The sequence below is a fragment of the Vanacampus margaritifer genome, chromosome 13, assembly GCF_051991255.1.
Source record: "Vanacampus margaritifer isolate UIUO_Vmar chromosome 13, RoL_Vmar_1.0, whole genome shotgun sequence".
NCBI classification, from domain to species: Eukaryota; Metazoa; Chordata; class Actinopteri; order Syngnathiformes; family Syngnathidae; genus Vanacampus; species Vanacampus margaritifer.
Genome location: NC_135444.1, coordinates 3,020,623 through 3,041,823, shown reverse-complemented (window position 1 = coordinate 3,041,823; position 21,201 = coordinate 3,020,623). Strand labels below are relative to the sequence as shown.

The window sequence follows — 21,201 nt, the reverse complement described above, 5'->3', positions numbered from 1 at the left end:
CGGTCCGTGTGCTCCGTTGCCGAGAGCCGCTCTCCTCCCAGCTGCAAAGTCCGCGCCATCTCTGGCCGACGCGCGTCGCCATGAAGCGTTGGGAGGCGGGGCGTCGACGAAGCGCCCCGCGGACGTGGCCGACACCGGCTGAGCAGACGTCTCCGTTGCCTCCGGTCATCGCTCCTCCTCCTCCCGTTCCCGCCGTCGCTCCCGCAACCGGTTATCCAACCGGATGGCCAAGCCGATGAGCTCCTCCAGCGTGGACGTCTCTTCCCGTGCCGCCAGCTCATCCTTAATCCGCGGGTTTAGTCCCTGCCGGAAAATTCCGCACAGCGCCGCGTCGCAGTAACCACTCTCGGCGGCCAAAACCCGGAAAGAGATGGAGAATTCCGCCACGGAGGAGCCGGCTTGCTGGAGGTCCAGTAAGCGGCTGCCTGCTTCTTTCCCTCTTACTGGGTGGTCGAAGACATTACGGAATTCAGTCAGGAAGGCAGGAACTGAGGCTCGGAGCTCCGGGTTGGTTTTGCTGGCCGCCATCGCCCATAATGCTGCCTGGCCGGAAAGCAAGCTCATAATAAAAGCAACTCTGGAGCCGTCGTCCGGGAAGGTGTACGGCTGTTGGTCGAGGACCAGGCTACACTGATGAAGGAACTGGTCACACCCACCAATCTCGCCAGCGTAGCGGGGGGGATGCGGAATATTGGGTTCCCGGAAGACAAGATTGCCTGCTGATCGGGAAGTGGGGAAAACAGGAGACGCTCTGGCAGGTCGTGAGTCTTCCGCGGCCGTGGATTCCGGTCTCCGCTCCATCTTTAAGGTGAGCGATCCAATCTGTGCAGTTAGTGCCGACATCACCTCCTTTAGATCCTGGAAGTATTGCTCGTGCCGGCCGAGCAAGTGTCCATGGCTGGCCAGGACCTGGCGCGGGCTGTTGGGATCTGCGGGGTCCATAGTTGGTCGGGTGATTCTGTCACGGCTTGAGAAGGGCGGACCCAGATGCAGTGAGGAAGGCGAGCCACGGCAGGGATGCGGATAACTTTGATTTAATGTGGCGATAAACGCAAACACAAAATCACGCACACAGGCGGACAAAAATAAACACAAACTCACGCGCACAGGCGGATCACAAACAAAACTCAAAAGCACGCACAGTGGCGGCAAAAAGGTAAGTCATGGGCAGCAGGAGAAAACTTGTAAGACGAGTACAGTCGGGTCAAGAAAGCGGCGTCTCGGGGTAATCACCCGACACTCCTTGCTGTGTCCATCAGGCTTTTATTGAGGTCTGATGGCAAGATGGGCAGCAGGTGTGTATGGTGGGTGGAGCCCACCAGCTGACCCAAATCATGACACTGAGAAGTCTTGAAATTTGGTTCTGGAAAATGTATGGAATTTTTGAATTTCGAATGTATAGGAAGTAGGAACCCTTTTATTGCCAAGGCACTGAATTGATCACAACTGAACAGTTTTGATTGTTTCACAACATGTCTCGCCTCCCATGGATGTACAGGACACATGCATTCCCCATGGGTTAAGACGTTTGCATCTAGAACAAATATAATGTCTCAGGAGACTGGGTTGGATTTCATTAAGCTATCACTGGTCACGTTGTCATTGTATGTCATTTAAGAAAAAGGATGGTGAGGCCACTGCCCTTTTCTATGTAAGTGTGGTTCTCACAAGGTTGATTACGCTTGTCCTGATTGGCTGAGCATGTACACACCAATTTTAATTGCAAGGATAACGAGTGCCTAAGATAGCGGAATCCCATTAGACTGCAAAAGCTTGCATGAAACAGAACCCACTGCTCCAAAGGTCTAATTAAGAGCTACCAGAGAATGAGGCCAGTGGAAGATGAGAAAGGCGGGGCAAAGCCAGCGAAAATGATGCTCCTCTTAACTATGGCTGATAAAGACAATTAATTATCCATGAATGCATCTGTCATATTTAGTTCCTCTGCTCATTCTTGCAATGTGGGTGTGTGAACAGTAGCAAATGATGACAGTCATAAATAATAATGAAATAAAGGTTAGAATTAATGGCTGTGGGGAAGTACTTGGGCAGGCTTTACATTCAAAAGTGACCTCAAAGTTGTTTAAAGCAATACTTTTCAACCTTCAAAAATATTTTTATAATGCTTCTGATAAAACATCGACTTACAGCTAGATGGTACCTTTGTCATGGCCTGAGGTGTCTGCAGCACTTTTACTGGCACCAAGTACCTTTGAGGCTGTTGGTGGAAACCCTGCCACAGAAAAAAACTACAAATGTGGACTGGTTTACAGCATACGTCAATGTGTGGGTTATGTGCTAACCGCTTCCGCGTTAGGAGAAACAGAATGACTCACTACCGGCGCGTCACTCAGCCTCGGCAGTAAACATCAGAGACCTGAAAAATTGCACTTTTTTACACATGATCGCTAATGGACTTGCCAAAAATGACCGTGTCGGATGTGGGTTTTCATTCTTCAATGTAATCGTCAATAATCAATGACGGAATGCTGATTTTGCTGAGGGATGACGTAGAGTACTGGAATGTCTCTGAAGTATGGTGACAACAGATATTCGTTGGTTAACTCTCCTTCTTATTATAAGCATTAAGCACACAAACAGACGCTTTTGGCCGTAGCCGACGCCCAAAAAAAGAACAGCATTAGACGAAAGTAATGACACGTCACAAGCAACAACCTGGCTGGATTTTGAAGTGTTCGGTTTAGGTGAACGGTATGGGAATTCTTATTTATTTTTATTTTTTTTCGCACGCACGCACGCACGCACGCACACACACACGCACGCACACACGCACAAACACACATACAAAAAAAAAAAAAAAAAAAAAAAAAAAGGGAGAACAATGATGATGACATTTCAAATGATCAATACTGAGATCTCCCCAAAAAAAAAAAAAAAAAAACAAGCAACAACCTCTTCGACCTTCGCTTCAAATACTCACACATAGTTTGAAAGTCTAGCGATAATTTTAAAATCTTACCATGTGAACCAGGCTTTGGTTCAGTGCTTAGTTTGTTTATTTGACATCAGGCAGGTTGTTAGACAGGTAAGGGTCCTTCCGTGCACCATTTTAAGTCAGGCAGTTCATTGAACAGCTATGGGTCCGAAAAAGGGGACGTGTAGGCAGTTACCACCATGTGCACATTCTATATGTGGCGACATTAGTGAGGAAATGAAGAGTAACTTAACAAACCATGTCAAGCGGCCTGAGAGCTTAAAGGTAAGGTCTGACTGATTTCCCTCAAAAACTTTTTTGCAAAAAGAGGAAATATTCCGCTACGAAACGTGCAGCGGATAGTGTACGTTTGAAAACCAGGGTGAATATCAGCTTTGCTTTTACCCACTTCCAAACCCTGAAGGAAGGGGAGGCTTGGACTGAAGAGCTTGCTTGCTGTTGTCAGCCATGCTAATTTAGCAACACGCTAGGTTGCAATCTAGAACAAGGGCCAGACTTTGCTTATATCATTATATTAGGGTCGAGCAATAGGCAAAGCTAAGCAAAAAGCAAATTAATGTTTCTCATGCGTTTTTTTCCCCTTTACATACCGGGCGCGACACGATTATAAGCTGCAGAGGCAAGCTACTATCCGTGGCGGTGCAGGTAACTTGCCACCAGGGAAGTGTGTGCCAGTACCAGTGCTTGAATCAGTCATGCCTCCACTTTGTGTAGCAAGAGCAGCCGCAGCGGCTGCGTGTTGTGTCAGCCAGTATAGTTTGGATGTGCAAATTTAATATTTTTTGCTACAACGTCATCAATGAGCTCAAGTCTCACTCATTTAGCATGTGACACACTGGTGTTGGGTTGAGTTGCTGTCATAGGGAGGGGGAATGAACCGTTGAGTCTGATGGGAGGATAGTCAGTTTTGATTGTTGTGTTTACAAAATGCAATGGAAATCCTTCAGAAGCTACCTTGAAAACTGCATTCTTCCTTCTGCTGTGTCCGACCACACTCTTTGACTTGATTGCTTGTGTCGATGAGGTGCTCCAATGTAATCATTAATAACTGAGGCAGTACTAACGGATCTGGAGTGGGCATTCCATCATTAACGGAAAAATTGACGAATGTCCACTGCGAATGACGAAACCATTAACGCACGTCCATTTCACTGAGGAATGACAGATTGACGATTACAATGTGGTTCAGATTGAAATATTGACGGATTGTCAATGACAGAAGGGTGTTCTGACTGTTGACAATTGCCGAATGACAGATGCTCAAAATTCACTGACACGCCCACCTCTGGTATTAATATGTCCAAAGTTATGTTTTCTTATCCTCATGTTGTTTTGGAATATTTAAATTTTACATAAAATTAATGGACAGAAAATGTTACATACATAAATAATTACTTAGGGCCTGTGTGGTTTGTGTGAGCGCAAAGGCTGACTCTGCATTTTATGTATGTAAATGCAGCATGATTAATGGGCCCACCAACAAAAAGGCCCAGAAAGCCCTTCAGCAGAGAAATCAACAACAAAACATAGCCATGAATATTCAATTACACCAATAACAGAACATAATTCATTTGTTTGTCTTCAAAATCAAGCACATACTGACCATACCTACTTTTGGAAACAGCTGAGTATTGCATGGAAACATCCATGCATCCATTTTCAGTTTAGCCCATCTATTTCTGCATCTGTTGCCTATCAGAGCTGGGCAAGAATTAGGCAGCAGCCAATCATACAGTAGGACTTGACAATTATTCCCACTCAGTCACACGTACCTACACACTATCTATCTATCTATCTATCTATCTATCTATCTATCTATCTATCTATCTATCTATCTGTCTGTCTGTCTGTCTGTCTGTCTGTCTGTCTTGCACATAGACAGACAAATCATATGCCTCCATGCTGTCTTTACTATTTTATATTACACCGGCACCCTGACTTAATTATCAGTACCGCAATGACCAGGTTTTCTGAGTTCTGAGCTGTCACTGGGCCATTTTCTTTGCTTTGAGCTTCAGGTACTCCACTATCATCAGCAAATTGTACAGCTCAGGTAAGTGTTTTGTTTCCTGCCACTCCCATTTGAAGTTCATTGTAAAAAATAATAATAATAACATGAAATAAAGAATTACACGTGTATCTAAACAAAAACAACTGCCTTACAAAAGTCTGCTACACATAATGGAAAATACCATAAATATGATAATGAAACTAGTATTGATTTTGCATGCATTATACAACTTTAAGCAACTGATATTTGAACACAAATGGTGCAGCAATACATGCAAACAGAATATAACAATAATCACAGAAGCTGCAAAAAAAAAAAAGGTTTTCTTTTCGGCTTGTAAGGGGTCTTCTTTCTGTTTAATCATTAAATTTACACATACTATGTCTGTATGTATTATAATGTTACGTTTGCCAAGGTGCAGACGCCAGATGGAGAAACATGGAAATCTGATTCAATAACTATAAAGGCCCTATTTTTGTGCCAGGTGAAAGTGGGCGGTGGGTGGACATTCCTTTGTAAATTATATTTCGTATTAAAAATGTGACAAAACAATTACGTAAACTCATAAATCAAGGTACACTCTTCATCAGTTTGACAGTTGTTGTACAATGTCACTGTCAATTAAAAGTCTCAAACACAACTGGCATCATTGTGAATGACCTTGATGGATGATTCATGAGTAATCACTGCAAATGCTGTCAGCATATTACCAACCTGTCAAAAGCATTGAGAGTGCCGCATAAATCTGTTGTAATTGCTGAATTAATCTATTACTGAACATCATTATCTACATATGCTTGGAATGGTGACATTTAAATGTATTGCATTAAGCAGCACTTCACTCAAGTGGTGATAACACGTGATTTAGAGCCAAATGAGGGTCAAGACACAAGCATTTGTCCTTGTAAAGTTGTGAGGATTTGGTTTGCATAAAGCATTTCTGGATCATGATACTCATAAGGAAAGGCCCATTTTCAAGTCTTCCCAAAATAAAACTAGAAAGTCTATGATATTCATGGTAATAGGAAATGATCTCTTTGTTTTAAAGTGGTGTTGAAAAAGCAGGGTAATGGAATATGCCAGTGGTGAATTTTGGCACTCACGTGTTAGATTTAATTTGTGTGTATTTACTGATGGTGATGCTGCAGAGAAAGTCAAAGAAAGTCTTGTGCGGCAGGGATCTTGTATTTACCTGTGTTAACTGCTCCAGTTTTTGTTTTGCCGCCTTTAGGACAGGATCCGTATTACGGACAGTCATTTCCGGGTTGTCCCGCTGGGCTTTCAAAGTGCTGCCAACCACACGACCTGCATAACTGCAGAACATGGGGGAGATATGCAGTGTTATTTTATAATATTAACACTTGCTCAGCTAAATCAGACACTGAACCATCTGTTGATTTTCCTTAAGACTTCATTATGTCAAGCCCATCTTGATCACACATTTACATGAACACTGACATCATTAACAAAACCAAATATGGTAGTTGTCTTTATTGATGTCATATTTGAAAGTAATTGTCATGTCAAGGGCTATTGCAGCTCTGTTGCACTGCATTTAAAGGGAATGAGAGAAGCTTCTTCAACTGCCAGTGAATCAAGTCGGATGTGTTCTAGCCCCCAATGGCACAAAACACCCTTTCTGAAATTTGCCACTCTGCACCCGCTTGGAAAAGTCTACGCAAATACCAATACCAAGGTTCTAACTCACCACCACAGAATTTAGACCACCCGTTAGACTAGACGTAGTTCCTTACAATCTTATAACACTATGTTACATTGCTAAAATAAAAATACATTCCTCTTAATCTTTATGGGTGCATTTTCCCTTTTTTTTATTGTTTCAGGTGCAATATTTCTATTCAATACTTTTGAATCCTACATAGTCTACTGTACTCCTGAATCAAAGCTAAATGTTTTTATAAATGTTCAAAACTACATTTTAATCTTAATCAACTATTACAACCAGCAAAGTTTTGTTAAAGTTGAATGTACTAGTAGTAGTTAATTGCCTTTTTTTTTTTTTCTTTTAGTTTGGACATATCTTAAACACTTCAAACTGGAAGCTAATGATGGTTATTGGTTATATAAGAGCAACTTCTTTCTGGTGCGATATGCTTTGATTTACATATGATCCAATTAGTCTACTAATAAAAATAAGCAGTGATTAGCTGACTACCAAAATAATAATTTGTGGCAGCCCTACTAACACGGCAATAGCAACAGCAAAACAAGACACTTTGCATAGACAGTAAAAAAGATTGCATGGGCCAAATGCTTGTACAATCGAATCTTTACCATGAGTAAAAATACAAATGAAGCAAATACTTTGTGTTTTGTGGGGCTCACTGTTCCCATCAGAATTTGGACTATTTAGGAACAAGTAGCCATTAATTGTGCTGTAACAGCTTCACTCCTCTTCTAGTCATCATTGGTAAAGAAATCCATACTCAGGTTTGCAATCGTTGTAACAGGGGACGGGATGTGCACAGAATTATTTATATGAGAATGGAACACCCTCTTCAAAACAGGCAAATTTTATTTAGACTGTAAAAATTGGGTCACAAATGTAAAAGTATAATTCTTTTTTTTGGAGAGAGAGAGAGAGCTCAGTATTGTTCATTCGGTAACCGATTCGACATGTCATCATCATTGCTCTCTCTCTCTCTCTTCCTCTTTTTCTTTTTTTTGTATGTGCGTGAGCATGTGCATGCGCGGGTGTGTGTGTGCATATGTGTGTGCATGTGAGTGTGTGCTCATTTATTCACCTAAAACAACCTAAAATTTAAAATCCCATACTGTTCACCTAAACCGAATACTTCAGAATCCAGCTAGAGTCGTAAAGTTGTCAGGAGATCCGAGGAAGGATCAAAGAAAAGAAAGAAAAGTGAAATCCAGCACCAACTAACACATAATACCCACCTGGTTACCAACCAGAATCTTTCACCAACACCAGAAACATCTAAATTCCAACAAATTAGGGAAACCTCAAGAGACCAAAAGTATCATTCTTGATTCTTAGGGGTATTGTAACAAAAGCAAGTCACAGACATATTAAATTGCCTGAAATATCTCCCAAGCACTTAATCAGTGCTTGGTTGAAACGGTCAGCAGGCATGTTATTAGACTATAAACTTTATTTCACTAATAACATTTTATGCATGCTGTTTTTATGTGCTAAGCGCGCCTTTTGGTGTAAAGCAGAATAATTTACAACAGACTCTAAATCTGTCACTGTACCTGTAAGTGCTGTCACAGGTAATTCTTGCATATTGCTCTCATTTGACCAATAAGTAAAGACAAGAGAAATGTGTGAACTTGCTGTGTGATGTGAACTTATTAAAAAGCCACAAAGCATCAAGTATGTTCTGGAAGCACTGAAATATGAGACGGGCTTAACTCCAGAGACTTTCCTTACATACGTAGGCGTGGCACACAAAAAAAAGAGAGGGGGGTGGAGGGTGAGTTACTATACAGGGAGTTATACCTCAGGACTGGGCATGCTTAGTTCTTGTACTCTTTAGCCATGTTTTCACCAAGTGGTGAAGTCCATTTCATCCAATTTACAGTGCAGCGCATGTGCTTTATATATACAGTATGTACATATATACAGACCCGTCTCTACGGGCGGGCCATAGGGGGCTGTGGACGGGCACGAAGTTGCTTGTGCACCCCACTGAAACTTCATGTACACCTCATTTTTACGCTTGCCTTCAAATGCAACGCAAAAGTCTGGATGGATGGATGGATGGATGGATGGATGGATGGATGGATGGATAGATAGATAGATAGATAGATAGATAGATAGATAGATAGATAGATAGATAGATAGATAGATAGATAGATAGATAGATAGATAGATAGATAGATAGATGGATAGATAGTACAAAAGCTTAATGAAATTTCTAATTAAAAAAAAATTCTCTCTATGTCAAAAGTTGGTACATTTCATATTTTTGTACAAATACGACAGGTCAGTCCCCATGATAATGTTGTTTTTACAAATCAGAAAAATGGCTTGCCCTCTTTTGACGTGGCAATTTTAACAAAACAACAAGCATTCCATTGTTTTTTTTCTCTCCCCGCTTTTTCTCGAAAATGGTTTTGGAGGTACAAGGATTCTGCCCAATGCAGCAATATGCTGGTTACGCCTACTATGCTAAGTTTCCAAAGAAAGGCTAAAGAGAGCCTTCCTTGCCTCACAAAGAAGGGAAAGGACAGGAAGGGTGGCATGAATATAATCAGACAATGTCATACAGACACTTCTTAAAGGTCTCATAGTATGAAAATGCACTTTAGTGGGGTTTCAATATCTATCAATAATATGCATCCCCGGCCTGTCTATAATCCAACCAGGTATGAAAAAAGTCAGTCCGCGACTTCTTTAGCTTATCTCCTCCTTTCTGAAATGTGTGCTTCAAACGGGCAGATTAAACTTCCGTGACTTAGTGACGTCAAAACGACACGGAAGTGCATTCGACCTAGCCCCTTCGGGTTAGTGGCATCACCTCTGGTAAAGGTTTGTCACGCCCAATTAAATTTGAGAAGTTGACTGCACCTTTTTTTTCTCCCCCTGCATGCAAATGCTCCGTGGAGAAGGGAAACGATGATCAGGAAAAAGTGGTTGCTTCCTTCGTCCCAAGTCTTTGAGAAGACAGTGGATTAATTTTATTTTTAAAGAATGTGCACCAACATCATTTCTCAAAGGACTGTTTTGTTAGTGAAAGCCTGTTCAGAGCTAGATTTGCAACACGTTTAAACATAATGGATCGGTCCCAACAGTGTGACACGACTGCAAACGGGAAAGATGTAAGTTTAACATTTTTGATTTAGCCTTCCTTCCTATCCTTTCTAATAAGAGATGTGCACCTTCTACCATATTACTGGTGTATTTTTAGTGCCTAAAGTGGGAGTTACATTTGTCGTGTGGAGGTTGTTTGGTTACAAGAGGTCAGATATGATAAAGCAGACGGTGGTTGGATAATATGAAGCAGCTGTGTATTGTTTTGTCAAGATACAATCCGCGGTGGTTAATTTGCCTGATTGGCAAATTGCCACCTAGTTGACATAACTCTGTGATGCTAACCGGCCACTAAGTAGTCTCGACGAGACGGCTTGCACGTTGCGACTGCGGAGTGGCCTAAATGTGCACATTTATGTTATTCCTAAACACTTGTAAATGTCTACAAGCATTCATGGCAAATCGATGACATTCACGGCAAAACAAAGTTTGTGGGAGATTTGCCGGTTACGGCAAAATAACCATTGCCTAAACAATCACAAACTAACGCTACAACATAGTCTCTGTAGTAATGTTATGCTACTTTTTCTTATGGTAAAACGTTATGCCACTTTTCCGCATAAAATTGTTCTCAAATGTGTAAAAGACATGTCTATTTTTTTCTTTTTTTCTGCGCCCATGGCCAGTCGTTTCCATTCACAACATTAGCACATGGCTACCATGACCAAAATCACTGCCCCTTTCCAGAGAAAAGGGTATGGCGTAGGCGTGACCTGGTGCAGCTATTTACATAAAAGTGAAACACCCCTAAAACAGGCTGTTTTGAACAGAGCGTTTTTTGGGGTGCTTATTTAGGGACAGCAAAAATATTAGATCCAAAGTCAATTTGGACGAATGCATATCACAATCATGTCTTTTACACATTTGAGAACTATTTTAGTATTGTGAAAAGTTTAATAATATGAGACCTTTAATGGTTGGTCATCCCGTTTGTTTCTGATTCACTTTTGAATCATGCCAATGTAAAGTTGGCCCAGTGCCTCTCAAAACACAGTTACAAGGTACTTTACGGTGAAACCGCCAATTAAAAATAGTAGAACTGCTATCTCAAACTTCGCATATAATGTAGTGAGTATAACTGCTCATTAAAATCAAAATAAATAAAACAAAACAAGAGTAAAATAAGATGAAATCAAAACACTATACGACAAAAGTGAGTGGAAGAAACTAAGCAAACAGTGTGACATCATAGCAGCAAGACAAAAAGCACCCACTAAATGAACAACAATTCAGGGGGGTTTCTTTTCAATTGTCTGAAAAGTACATTTTGTCTTTTCTGGTACAACTCCAGGCATTCCACACCAAAGTAAGAATTTTGCTGGCCCATGATGCCCATCAACAGACTGCTGTGTGTCAACCTGAAGTCCAGTCTACAGTTGATCTGTTTGGTGCCCCTCAAAACCTTTGACAATTGCAATGTTTTATGTACAAAATTAAACCAAGTAGTTATATTTGGTGAACATGAGACAAATTATATATACATCCATTCTCTGGACCACTTATCCTCACTTGGGTTGCGGGTGTGCTGGAGTGTGCCACCCCTAGCTGTTTTTCGGGCGAGAGGCAAGGTACACTCTAAACCGGTTACCTCACCAGTCAATCGCAGGAGACAAAGTCCTTTTTTTTCTCTATTCATTTAAAGTATTAACTCATTTTAAGTTTTTAAATCGTCTGTTTTAAAACATTCATTCTACAGCAAATTTACAAAATATTTAGTGTCAATTCAAAGTGGATTCCTGTTTAGAAATAAGCAGAAACCCAAGATGAATTACATTGGCCTTCGCATCCTGTCAATGGGACAAATAACTGGGAGGTATTGTTTGGCATCTCCTCCAAAGAGAGCAGGGGCAAAAACATTGTAAAAAGTCTACAGTATATGTTTCCCATCTAAACTGGTCCTGATGCGACCAAACATTGGAAGATATAATAGCCAGGTTGGGTCTAAGATTGGCTGAAAAACCAGAGAGCTATGGAGTGGTCCAAAATGAATGCCTTCAGCTATTATTGATTAGTGATTCAGTGAAAGTGACAGGTAGGGCAGCCTGTAAATTGGAAAACAATTACCAGGGTCACCTCAATCTGCACTTTAAAGCAGAGGAACTAAAATCAACTTCCATGATTTTCACTATGAAAGATGCAATATAAATAATTTATGAAAACTAGTGTGGAAAAGAAAAATCTCTCTCTCACTCTCTCTATATAATATAGATAGATGGCTAGAGAGAGAGAGAGAGAGAGAGAGAGAGAGAGAGAGAGAGAGAGAGGAGAGAAAATGTTATGCACTTGTTAACACACACACACACACACACACACACACACACACACACACACACACACGGACACAAATAACCACTGTTCTGCTTCATCCCCTGCAGCAAGTATTTGAAGTATTGATAATGTCCACAGATAGACACACAAGCAAGCACAAGAGTGAAAATGATTACAATAGAGATAGAGATCTGCTCCAAGGGAAGGGAATAATAAGTAGTGCATTGTAGATATAATTAAGTACATGGCAAACTAACACCTGAGGGGAGCAACAACATGACATATTGGGTGTGGCATGTCAACATATCAAAACAGCGTTATTGGAGGTTGGTCTAAACAAAATCTTGATGAGGCTTCCCTCTAGTGGAGTAAATTTGCTATTAAACTGAAAACTGTTTGTCTGGTCACACATGATCAAGCATCCGTGGGTTTTGTTTAATGCAAAGAATTGGGAGCGCTAAAACCTTTTATTAATCACTCACATACTTTCTCTTCAGTTTGTCAACGTCACAGTTGGTTTATTCTCACTGTGCTCTCTTGACAAACCTCTGACACAAGTGAATTGGGTCAGAGGCTGATGAATGGAGGTCTGAATAGAAGGATGGAAAGATGAATGGTTAGTTGAAAACATAGATGAATGGGTGGATTGAGGGATGAAAGAGAAGATTTAAAGAGGTCAGAGAGCTACTAAGTGGCAACTCCCCAAGAAGAATGATGCGCAATGAAGTTTTGTGTTAAACAGAAACGTATGGAATGCTTCGGACTGCTCATGGACTCTCTTGCATGGGTCGATCATTGGTTTTTGTGTGGCACAAGAATTTTAAGGAAGGCAGTGAGTCAGTGAGGGATGATGAGGGGTGTGGGAGGACTAGGGAAGTCAGAACACCAGATATGGTGGAGAATATCCGTAATTTTATGGATGAGGACCGTTGTGTGTCTAGAGAGACAATAAGTATACGCAGTTTGATGTCAGTGTGGGAACTGTACACACAATTATTCATAAGGAGCTGAAAATGCAGAGGATTTGCGTGATTTGCAATATTTCCATCTAATCCAACATTGTTATTATTGTTGAAAAATGTTCAGATGAATTTGATTTAATAACATAAAATCAAAGTGTTTTTGTGTGTGTTTTTTTTTTGTTTTGGCTGGGTTTAAAAAAAAAAAAAAAAGAATAATCAATATCTAACCAATTTTCCTTTTCGAGCCTGATATCAATTCACAAAACCATGGATTGATTATTTTAATATCTGTTTTTTCCCCATAAATTCATAGGAAAATAAAATTTTAGAGGCCAATTTTTTTGTATCTTACTGTTTTGTAGAAAATTACTGTTCACGTACGTGAACTTTAAGTATTTTCTTACATTTCTGAAAGACCTGACTTATTGCACTTTAAGACAATTCTGAATTTTTTAACTCATATTTACAATTATTGAATTAAAATTAGAACATATTTTCATCTTATCCTTGCTGTTGTCAATGATTGTGCAACACTGTAGTGATTACAACACGTTACTTTCATGAATAAACTATAATTATATAGTTATAATTATAACAATTACTGCCACAGTAAAATTTACATTAAAATTTTAAATTTGTGAAGTTTTTATCATGTCCTTGACATTTAAGAAGATTTGATGTTCCATAATTATATATATATATATATCGATATTTGATTGAACTTAAGTAAATAGAATCAGGAAAATTAAAAATTGAATCGAATTGAACTCTTGTGAATCGAAATAGAATCGATTGAGTACCTACTGAGACCTACTGAGTAATGCATTATTTTTCCTCTTCTCTCTTTCTTGTGATATCATTACAGTGTTTTGGAAATGAGCCCTTCATGTGTGTGTCCTTGTTTGTGTGATGCTTTGGAATGGCATGCTCTATGTGTGTGTGTCTGCCCATTAGTCTTACAAGTTTAGGCTGCCAATGTAATCACCATTAAAAAGGCAACAAAAACAAACTCCCCAACCTCCATAACCCTGTTATCCTTGGAAAAAGACACGCACGCACATCAGTACAGTGATTTTTGCATCACCATCGCTCCTAAATCCTCGCCGCCACTACTTCATGTTTCTTCTTTTACCTGAATTGGTCCACAAACATCCTAATTTAGATTTTTAAAATACTTTAATTAACGTAATATAGAACATTCAAAATAATAAAACTAAGAAGCGCTGTGACCGTAATCTCCGGGACATTGAGAAGCGTACACGACGACACGTGCGGTGCGATGACATCCATCCATCTCGCCAAAAGCTGCTTTCGATTTAAAAGAGGACGTGTTGAAACACTTCAGCTTCTATATTGCCGAGAGCGGAAGTGAACTGGACATGAGCCACGTTTTATGTAAAATAAAATACTTTGTAACACAACAAGCATAACAAGTCAAGTGACTCAATGACCTACGGAGGATTTGGGGGGATAGCTATTGTTACTGCAGGTACGACCAGAGAACAATCAAGGAAGCAATCCCAAATCTGCCAGTCTCATCGGAAAAGACAACGTTTTGTTCTCATACAAGAACTTGCAAATTTGCACAACACTCACTAGCTATACACATTTGAATTGGCATGTGATCTGTCTTTTGGGCTTTTGTAAAAAATTGCCTATTGAAAGCACTTTTAAAAAGAATTTATGTTTTGTTATTTGAAGGGATTCTGTGCCAAGCATGTATTCTGACGTAAAGTTCATATTATTGTAAGTAGGGGCCACATTTGTTTGTTACAGTTTAAATTTATGTACTGTAAGCAGAATTTATGTAACTCAGGACAGGCTTTTTATTTTGCTGAAGATTGAACATACTGTTGAACTGCCGATACAAAAGTGTTTTTATGGAAAGAAAATTGCAAGTGATTAATGCTTAGTGAGACAAATAGAGTGCATAAATTAGGGCTGTGAAAGATAGAGCTTTAAAGCTTTAACTCTGCAGTTAACTGCAGTTTAAAGCTTTAAAACTTTAACTTTGACAGCCCTAATATGAATACATCAAAAATGCATCAATAGCCGTTTTATCGATACGATATACTTTTTACTTTTATTTTACCCGTGGGGAACTTTTTCCTGGACTCCGTCCAGCTGCAGTTTACAATAAAGAAAAAACAACAGAATAGAAAGAGATAAAATTAGAATTAAATAAAAAGTGCAGCAGCAGTAGCAGACTTCACAGAAGTAAGTAGAAGACTTCCCAGAAGTCTTCACAGAAGTATACATGTGTAGAGAAGTACATAAATGAGGACTGCACACACCCATATACACACACACACTCCTATATATATATATACATGAGTATGTACAGCAGGGCTGCATATATTCCACACACACAACATTGCACCATATATCTTATTGCACTGAGTTAATGTTGGTTGTTAAGCAGTTTGATGGATGTCGGCAGGAATGAGTTCTTGTAGCGGTTCAGCCTGGTTCTGGGGGCCCTGAATCTCCTGCCGGAAGGCAGTAGCTGGAACTCATGATGCAGAATGTGAGTCGGGTCAGTAACAATTTTCTGTGCCAGTCCGGTGACGGACCACTCATAAAGCATCTGCAGGGAAGGATTATTCCTGACCCCCATGATCTTCATGGCAGTCCCCACCAGACCGGCAATCTGTGACCTTGACTGCACAGTCAGGTTGCCGTACCAGGCCGCAATGCCGTATCTGATGATACTTTCCAATGCAGCCCGGTAGAACAACAGCATGATCCTCTGCTCCACTCCATAGACCCTAAGTCTGCGTAGGAAATAGAGACGCTGTTGGAGTTTGGAGCAGAGACTTCCAACGTGTACCCTCCAGCTGAGTGTGCTGTCAATGTGGACCCCCAGATACCTGTATGAACCGACCTGGCTGATGTGATTGCTTTTAATGACGACTGGCCTGTGGTCACCAATAGTTTTTGGATCAAATATCACCTCCTCTGTCCCCTCTGTCCCCACATTGAGCACAAGATGATTCTGGTCACACCACTGGACAAATTTCTCTTGTTCTGAGAAATAGTCCAGTGGGCAACCGCCGGCCTGCAGCAAGCTGACGATAGCTGTGTCATCAGAGAACTTAATGATAAAGTTCTCTGGGTGTGATGTCACACAATCATTTGTGTACAACGTGAAGAGGATCAGGGAGCTGACGCAGCCCTGTGGGGCGCCTGTGCTTATCAATCTGGGTTCCGAGAGGGAGCTGTTGATCCTGACTTGCTATCATCAAATCATAGCCCCTGAATCGAAATCGAGTCGTGAGATGTCTAAAGTTTCCCACCGCTAGTGACAGTTGACACCTGACAGAACATTGTCAGAGGAGTGAATTACCGAATTATAAATAAAAAATAAAGACGCGAATTGCCGCCCGGAGAAGAGGTCAACATAAGTAAAATTTGCAGTCAAGTGTCATTTGTTGACGCCGCCACACTTCTCTGGAATGCCAGACCCCGCTGCTGGAAAAAAAAAATCCTAGAGAAAACACTGACAGATCAATATTATTTTATCCATGTTTACCTCTCTACAACATCTTGACCACTCCAACACGTGTGCTGCTCAACCTCCATTTCATTTTCACAAAGCATCTCAGGTAGCTCTGAGAAAAACAACTCGTATCGCTGGATAGAGCCCTCAAAGTCCCTGAAACATATGCAGATTTGTTTATAAAGCCAGCATTTCTATAAGGAAGTTGTTTTTTTTAAGCACTATCAAGTTGGATTTCACTTATAGAAATGAATGGAAATGAATTTACCTCGATAATTTTTTAAGACTACGGCTCTTGTCACCTCTGGATGCTTTGAGAGGGAATGACCTAAAGAGATGTCATGAGATTTAAAGCCTTTTCAATGACCATGCTGATATCCAATTATTGAATTTTGGTCAACATTCCCTTTGAATCTTTAATTTTAACTGCCAACACAAATCATCTCGGATAATACTTTTACTGATATACACGTGCACTTCATACACCTCACCTCTGAGACGGCAGCTGAAGACTTGCATAAGCGCCATAGCCCATTGAGAGAGAAGTCATGGACACCCTCTTTGAGGGTCTCTGCGTCATCCGGGCAGTAGGTGTTGTAACATGTGAGGTGTTAGGATGTCCACTTATCATCACAGGACCATCTGCCTGCGAACCACACACCTTCTGCACCTGAGGAGATCAACAATAACCACTAAAAGAAAGACTAATGATCCAGTTTGGTAGATTCCCCCACCCGCAGCCACTACATACACAGTACATGTGAAATTCTGGGATAGCAATAGCTGAACATTCCAGCTGAAAGATATCCAACAACGGAAATGGTTAACAATATAGTTTTTAAGTGTTGCCATCCTAACCACTTCAAATTTCTCAATACTTAGATCACAATTACCTCAAAGCAGTGATGTCATGTCTTGTAGGCCTTCGCTTCAGAAACCTGATTGGAATTTATCAAAAAGTCCGTTTGAGTTCAAGAATTTGCCGAGTTGATTAAAAAACACTTTTGACAATCTGATCTATAATTTGCTAACGCAGAGACAGCCAGCATTTTCTTTTTTTAAACGGGCTTGACGGCAGCTACTTTCAGGGGTTTAAGAAGCTCGCCTGACTGAAGCGAGCAGTTGAGCATTTGTGTAAATCGGTTTGAACACATTTCACAATAGTTTTGAAAAAAGCAGATGGTATTGAGTTGAGGCAGTTGGTGGATGCTTTCAACTGCTGCACCAAATCTGTTATAGCTTTTTTGATCAAGTTAAAGTTAAGTTGCATTTGTCAGTTGAGAGGAGTTCTGGCGCTATTTGATTTGGCGGATTTGTGAGTTTGTCAACCACAGAAAGTGTGCGTATTGTTGAGGTTATTGCTAATGATTTCAGAAAAGTGTTGTCTAGCTTTTACTAGCTCTTTGTTGAAATTACAAAGACATTGTCTGTACAGGTCAAAATGAACTTGGAGTTGACTTTTTCTCCCTTTACCTGCACTTTGATTTCAAAGTCATTATGTTGGTAGCACACCTCCAAGATGTTTTAGGTAGGCATGAAATGGTCTCAGTTTTAATAGGAGCAACAGCATCCAGGACTTTTCAAGATTAATTCATCCAGAAGATCATCAACAGTCTCTGCATTGACAGTTGGTGATGTAGCCATTAATTTCATAAACATATTGCTTGTGTTTACATTTATATATATTTCTTTAATATATATATATGTAGTGTAATGAATGAAAGGCCTAATCAAACATTTAATGAAGTGGTATTCTCTTATTAGCACGATTACATTTGTGTGTTTGTTTATTTCTCAGGAATCTACTCCACTAAGTCCACAATGTTCTGGCAAATGTTGGCCGGCCTCTCTATTGCTTCCTGCAACAGTATGTGCGGGCTGTTTGTTTGTCGTCTGTTTGTCCAGAGATTAGCCACAGAAACGTTCTCATCACTCAGAAGCAAGCAGCATTCTGGGTATGGGTTGTCCTGCCAACCGTAGCCTTTGTCTGACGCGGGGTTTGAATTCACATGCACATTCATACAAAGACTGAAGGAAAGCCCAGATTCTCTAAAGAGTGAATCCGTTTTTAGCCCATCTAGGTGTGGGGCTTTTGTGAGGAGGTCCAACTGACAAGCTGAAAGAAACCCAAAGCCTTCGTGACTATGTGTCCAAAATTCTAATGACAGGATTTTAAATGAATGTGAGCATGATTGAGCTCATTCCGATTTACAATGGAATCCTGTTGGATGGATGGACGGATGGAAAGATGTCACGAGGGATATTTTAACATGTGATACATCTTAAAGCTGTGGGCTGCTCCCTAATCTTTTGCCAATGATCCCTGTTGTCTCTGGTCTACTTACAATGGCAGTGATGCGTGGACCATGCAGCTGGGCGTGCAGGATGGCATCATTTACATGATTTCGGACCGCCAACAGTGCCAGCTCCATGCTGTTGTGATTGCTACTGGTCGCTAAAGTAGCAGCTAATCTTTGCAGCAATATGACTAAACTTTTCCAAGGTGCAGCAAGTTCGGATATTCCCACCTAAAACAAAGAACAACGATGATGTTGAAAAATGAAGATTTGTCAGATTGGAGGGTATGAGGAAAAGAAAAATTAGCATATAATGTTTAAAATTCCAAATCACTCTGTATTTCTGGGAACATAAACTCTTCACATTGTCATTAACATTAAGTGAGAGTTATGTACACAGCAGTGATGAATTTCAAATTGTGATCAAGCGTCAAACAAATCAAGAAGGCAACATTTTAGTCTGAGGATGTGAAATGCTTATAATGACACAAACAGCACAAGCATTGTGCATGCCTTATCATTAGTGCTGTGATATGTGCCAGGAATTAAAATAAAATAAATAAATAACAACACTTTCACATACACAAACACAAATTCTCCCTCCTTCCACTCGTGCCTGCCGTACTCTCATCCAATCACAGATCAGACCTCAGCCTGTACACATTTAACGTCTACAAATTAATAGAATTTATAAAATCACTTCACAATACATAACAAATAATTGCAAGGTGTTTACCATGCAAATTATTTAAAATTGGTATTCATAGCATCAATAAGTTAGGTAACTCTTATAACAGCCACAACACAACTCATTAGTATTACTTAGATGACATCCAGTTATATTTGACCAACACAAAAACAAAACAACACAGTTATATGCTAAATACATTTACATACTGAGACCCTAGGGGTAAATTTATGATCACAACTATACATTTAGTAATTATACAGTACTATGTTAAGTCCATTTCTACATATTTTCTTCTATATAGTAAATAATTAAATAAATAAATAATTCTGCTATCGTGGACTTGTGGACTCGCTGGACTTTCTAGAAATGTAATGGGGACTTTGAAGGTTAAGACTTGCAACTTGTGACTTGTACCCATGACTTTCTATACCCCTGCCTGATAGCAGCATAACCAACTCACTCAACCACCAGCAAAAGAGACCTAGTCTGCTCTTCTGAAATTGTCCTAAAAAATCGGCACGTGTATACCCTAGCTGACGTTGCCTTCCCTCCCTGTGCCTCACCTCTCAGCAACACATAATAATGGATTAATAACTCAAAGGGTTTGAGGTTTTTTTAGGAAAGGTGTCTTCCCAAATAACAGCATGAACATCTCTCGAAGCTGAAAACTCTAGCTGTGCAAGACCCAATGCAGAATTAAAAACTTCTCAATATGGTCATTAGCACTCACATCGAAACAATGCATATAAAGACAAGAAAAGGGTAAACTTACCAGGCATCCTCTCATAACATTAACACAGAGTCCAGTACAGGGCCTGATCAATGTCAGACCCCTGCAATGGGAGCAATACTGCATCCTTACTAAGCCCCGCCCACACTCCCTGGATAATGTTGCCTTTTCTGTTGCATCCACGACATCCCCTGCCAACCTTAGCAATTGACTCAGTGTTCGGCCTACTCCAAGCGCACGAGAAAGACTGGAGACCAGGAGTCGAGGATGAGGCCCAAAGGGACTCACATCCTGTCGCGTCATCCGCAGGCAGTCTTCATGACTGGGTGAGGACGAAGACGAAAAAGACTGGGGTGACGTGTGGCCAATACCAGGGTTGAGAAGTCGGCGGTAGACCAGGGGGAAGAGATCATTGAAGAAACTCCCAACTGCATGCTCCAGTGAGGAATTAGGGTCCCCCGAAAGATGGCGATTAATGACGTTGAAAAGCTGAAGCACATGGGGCCGACAGTCTGATGCGAGGTTGGAGTAGGCGCTGTCAAACAAGGTGCTGGTCAAATTAGATGTAAAGGACACGAGCGAATTGAAAGTGTCTGGAGAAAAGAGAAAACAGGAGAAAATGATTACATCCTTTTAACAAATGCATTTGATCAACTCATCGTCACCATTGCATATACAGTATGTATACTATTGTTGATAGAAGATTGATGTATGATCATCACTTAAGCCTGTTTTCCATCAAATGTGTTCCACACTGAAACGGCCTTGCTTGGCGCTGATGATTCACTTTTACTTTATACTTTTCCGGTACCATGTGATTACAATCAAACCGCTGTTCAGAACCTCCTCCAAGTTGGTTCTGGTTGTAATGAATAAGCAGCGTAAGTCAGGCCAGACCAACGGAGGCCAGCACAGTGTGATGTAGGGTAATTCTGCAGCATGTAACATCACATCTGCATACATACACATACTATGCAAACAATATCATA

General features: G+C 40.6%; 1 protein-coding gene across 3 annotated transcripts in view; it reads right to left on the bottom strand.

Annotated features, from left to right (window-relative positions):
* Positions 1-21,201, bottom strand: part of LOC144062689 (glypican-5-like) — a 59,008-nt gene that overhangs the window by 24,447 nt on the left and 13,360 nt on the right. Inside the window, exons 3-8 of one of the 3 annotated variants that reach the window (XM_077584318.1) lie at positions 20,255-20,805; positions 18,840-19,022; positions 16,986-17,164; positions 16,763-16,822; positions 16,528-16,650; positions 6,160-6,280 (exon numbers count right to left, since the gene is read on the bottom strand). In XM_077584318.1, the coding sequence (XP_077440444.1) occupies positions 6,160-6,280; positions 16,528-16,650; positions 16,763-16,822; positions 16,986-17,164; positions 18,840-19,022; positions 20,255-20,805 (1,217 nt within the window). The remainder of the gene's footprint in view (positions 1-6,159; positions 6,281-16,527; positions 16,651-16,762; positions 16,823-16,985; positions 17,165-18,839; positions 19,023-20,254; positions 20,806-21,201) is intronic. The other 2 variants (XM_077584320.1, XM_077584319.1) reach the window with 2 other exon arrangements.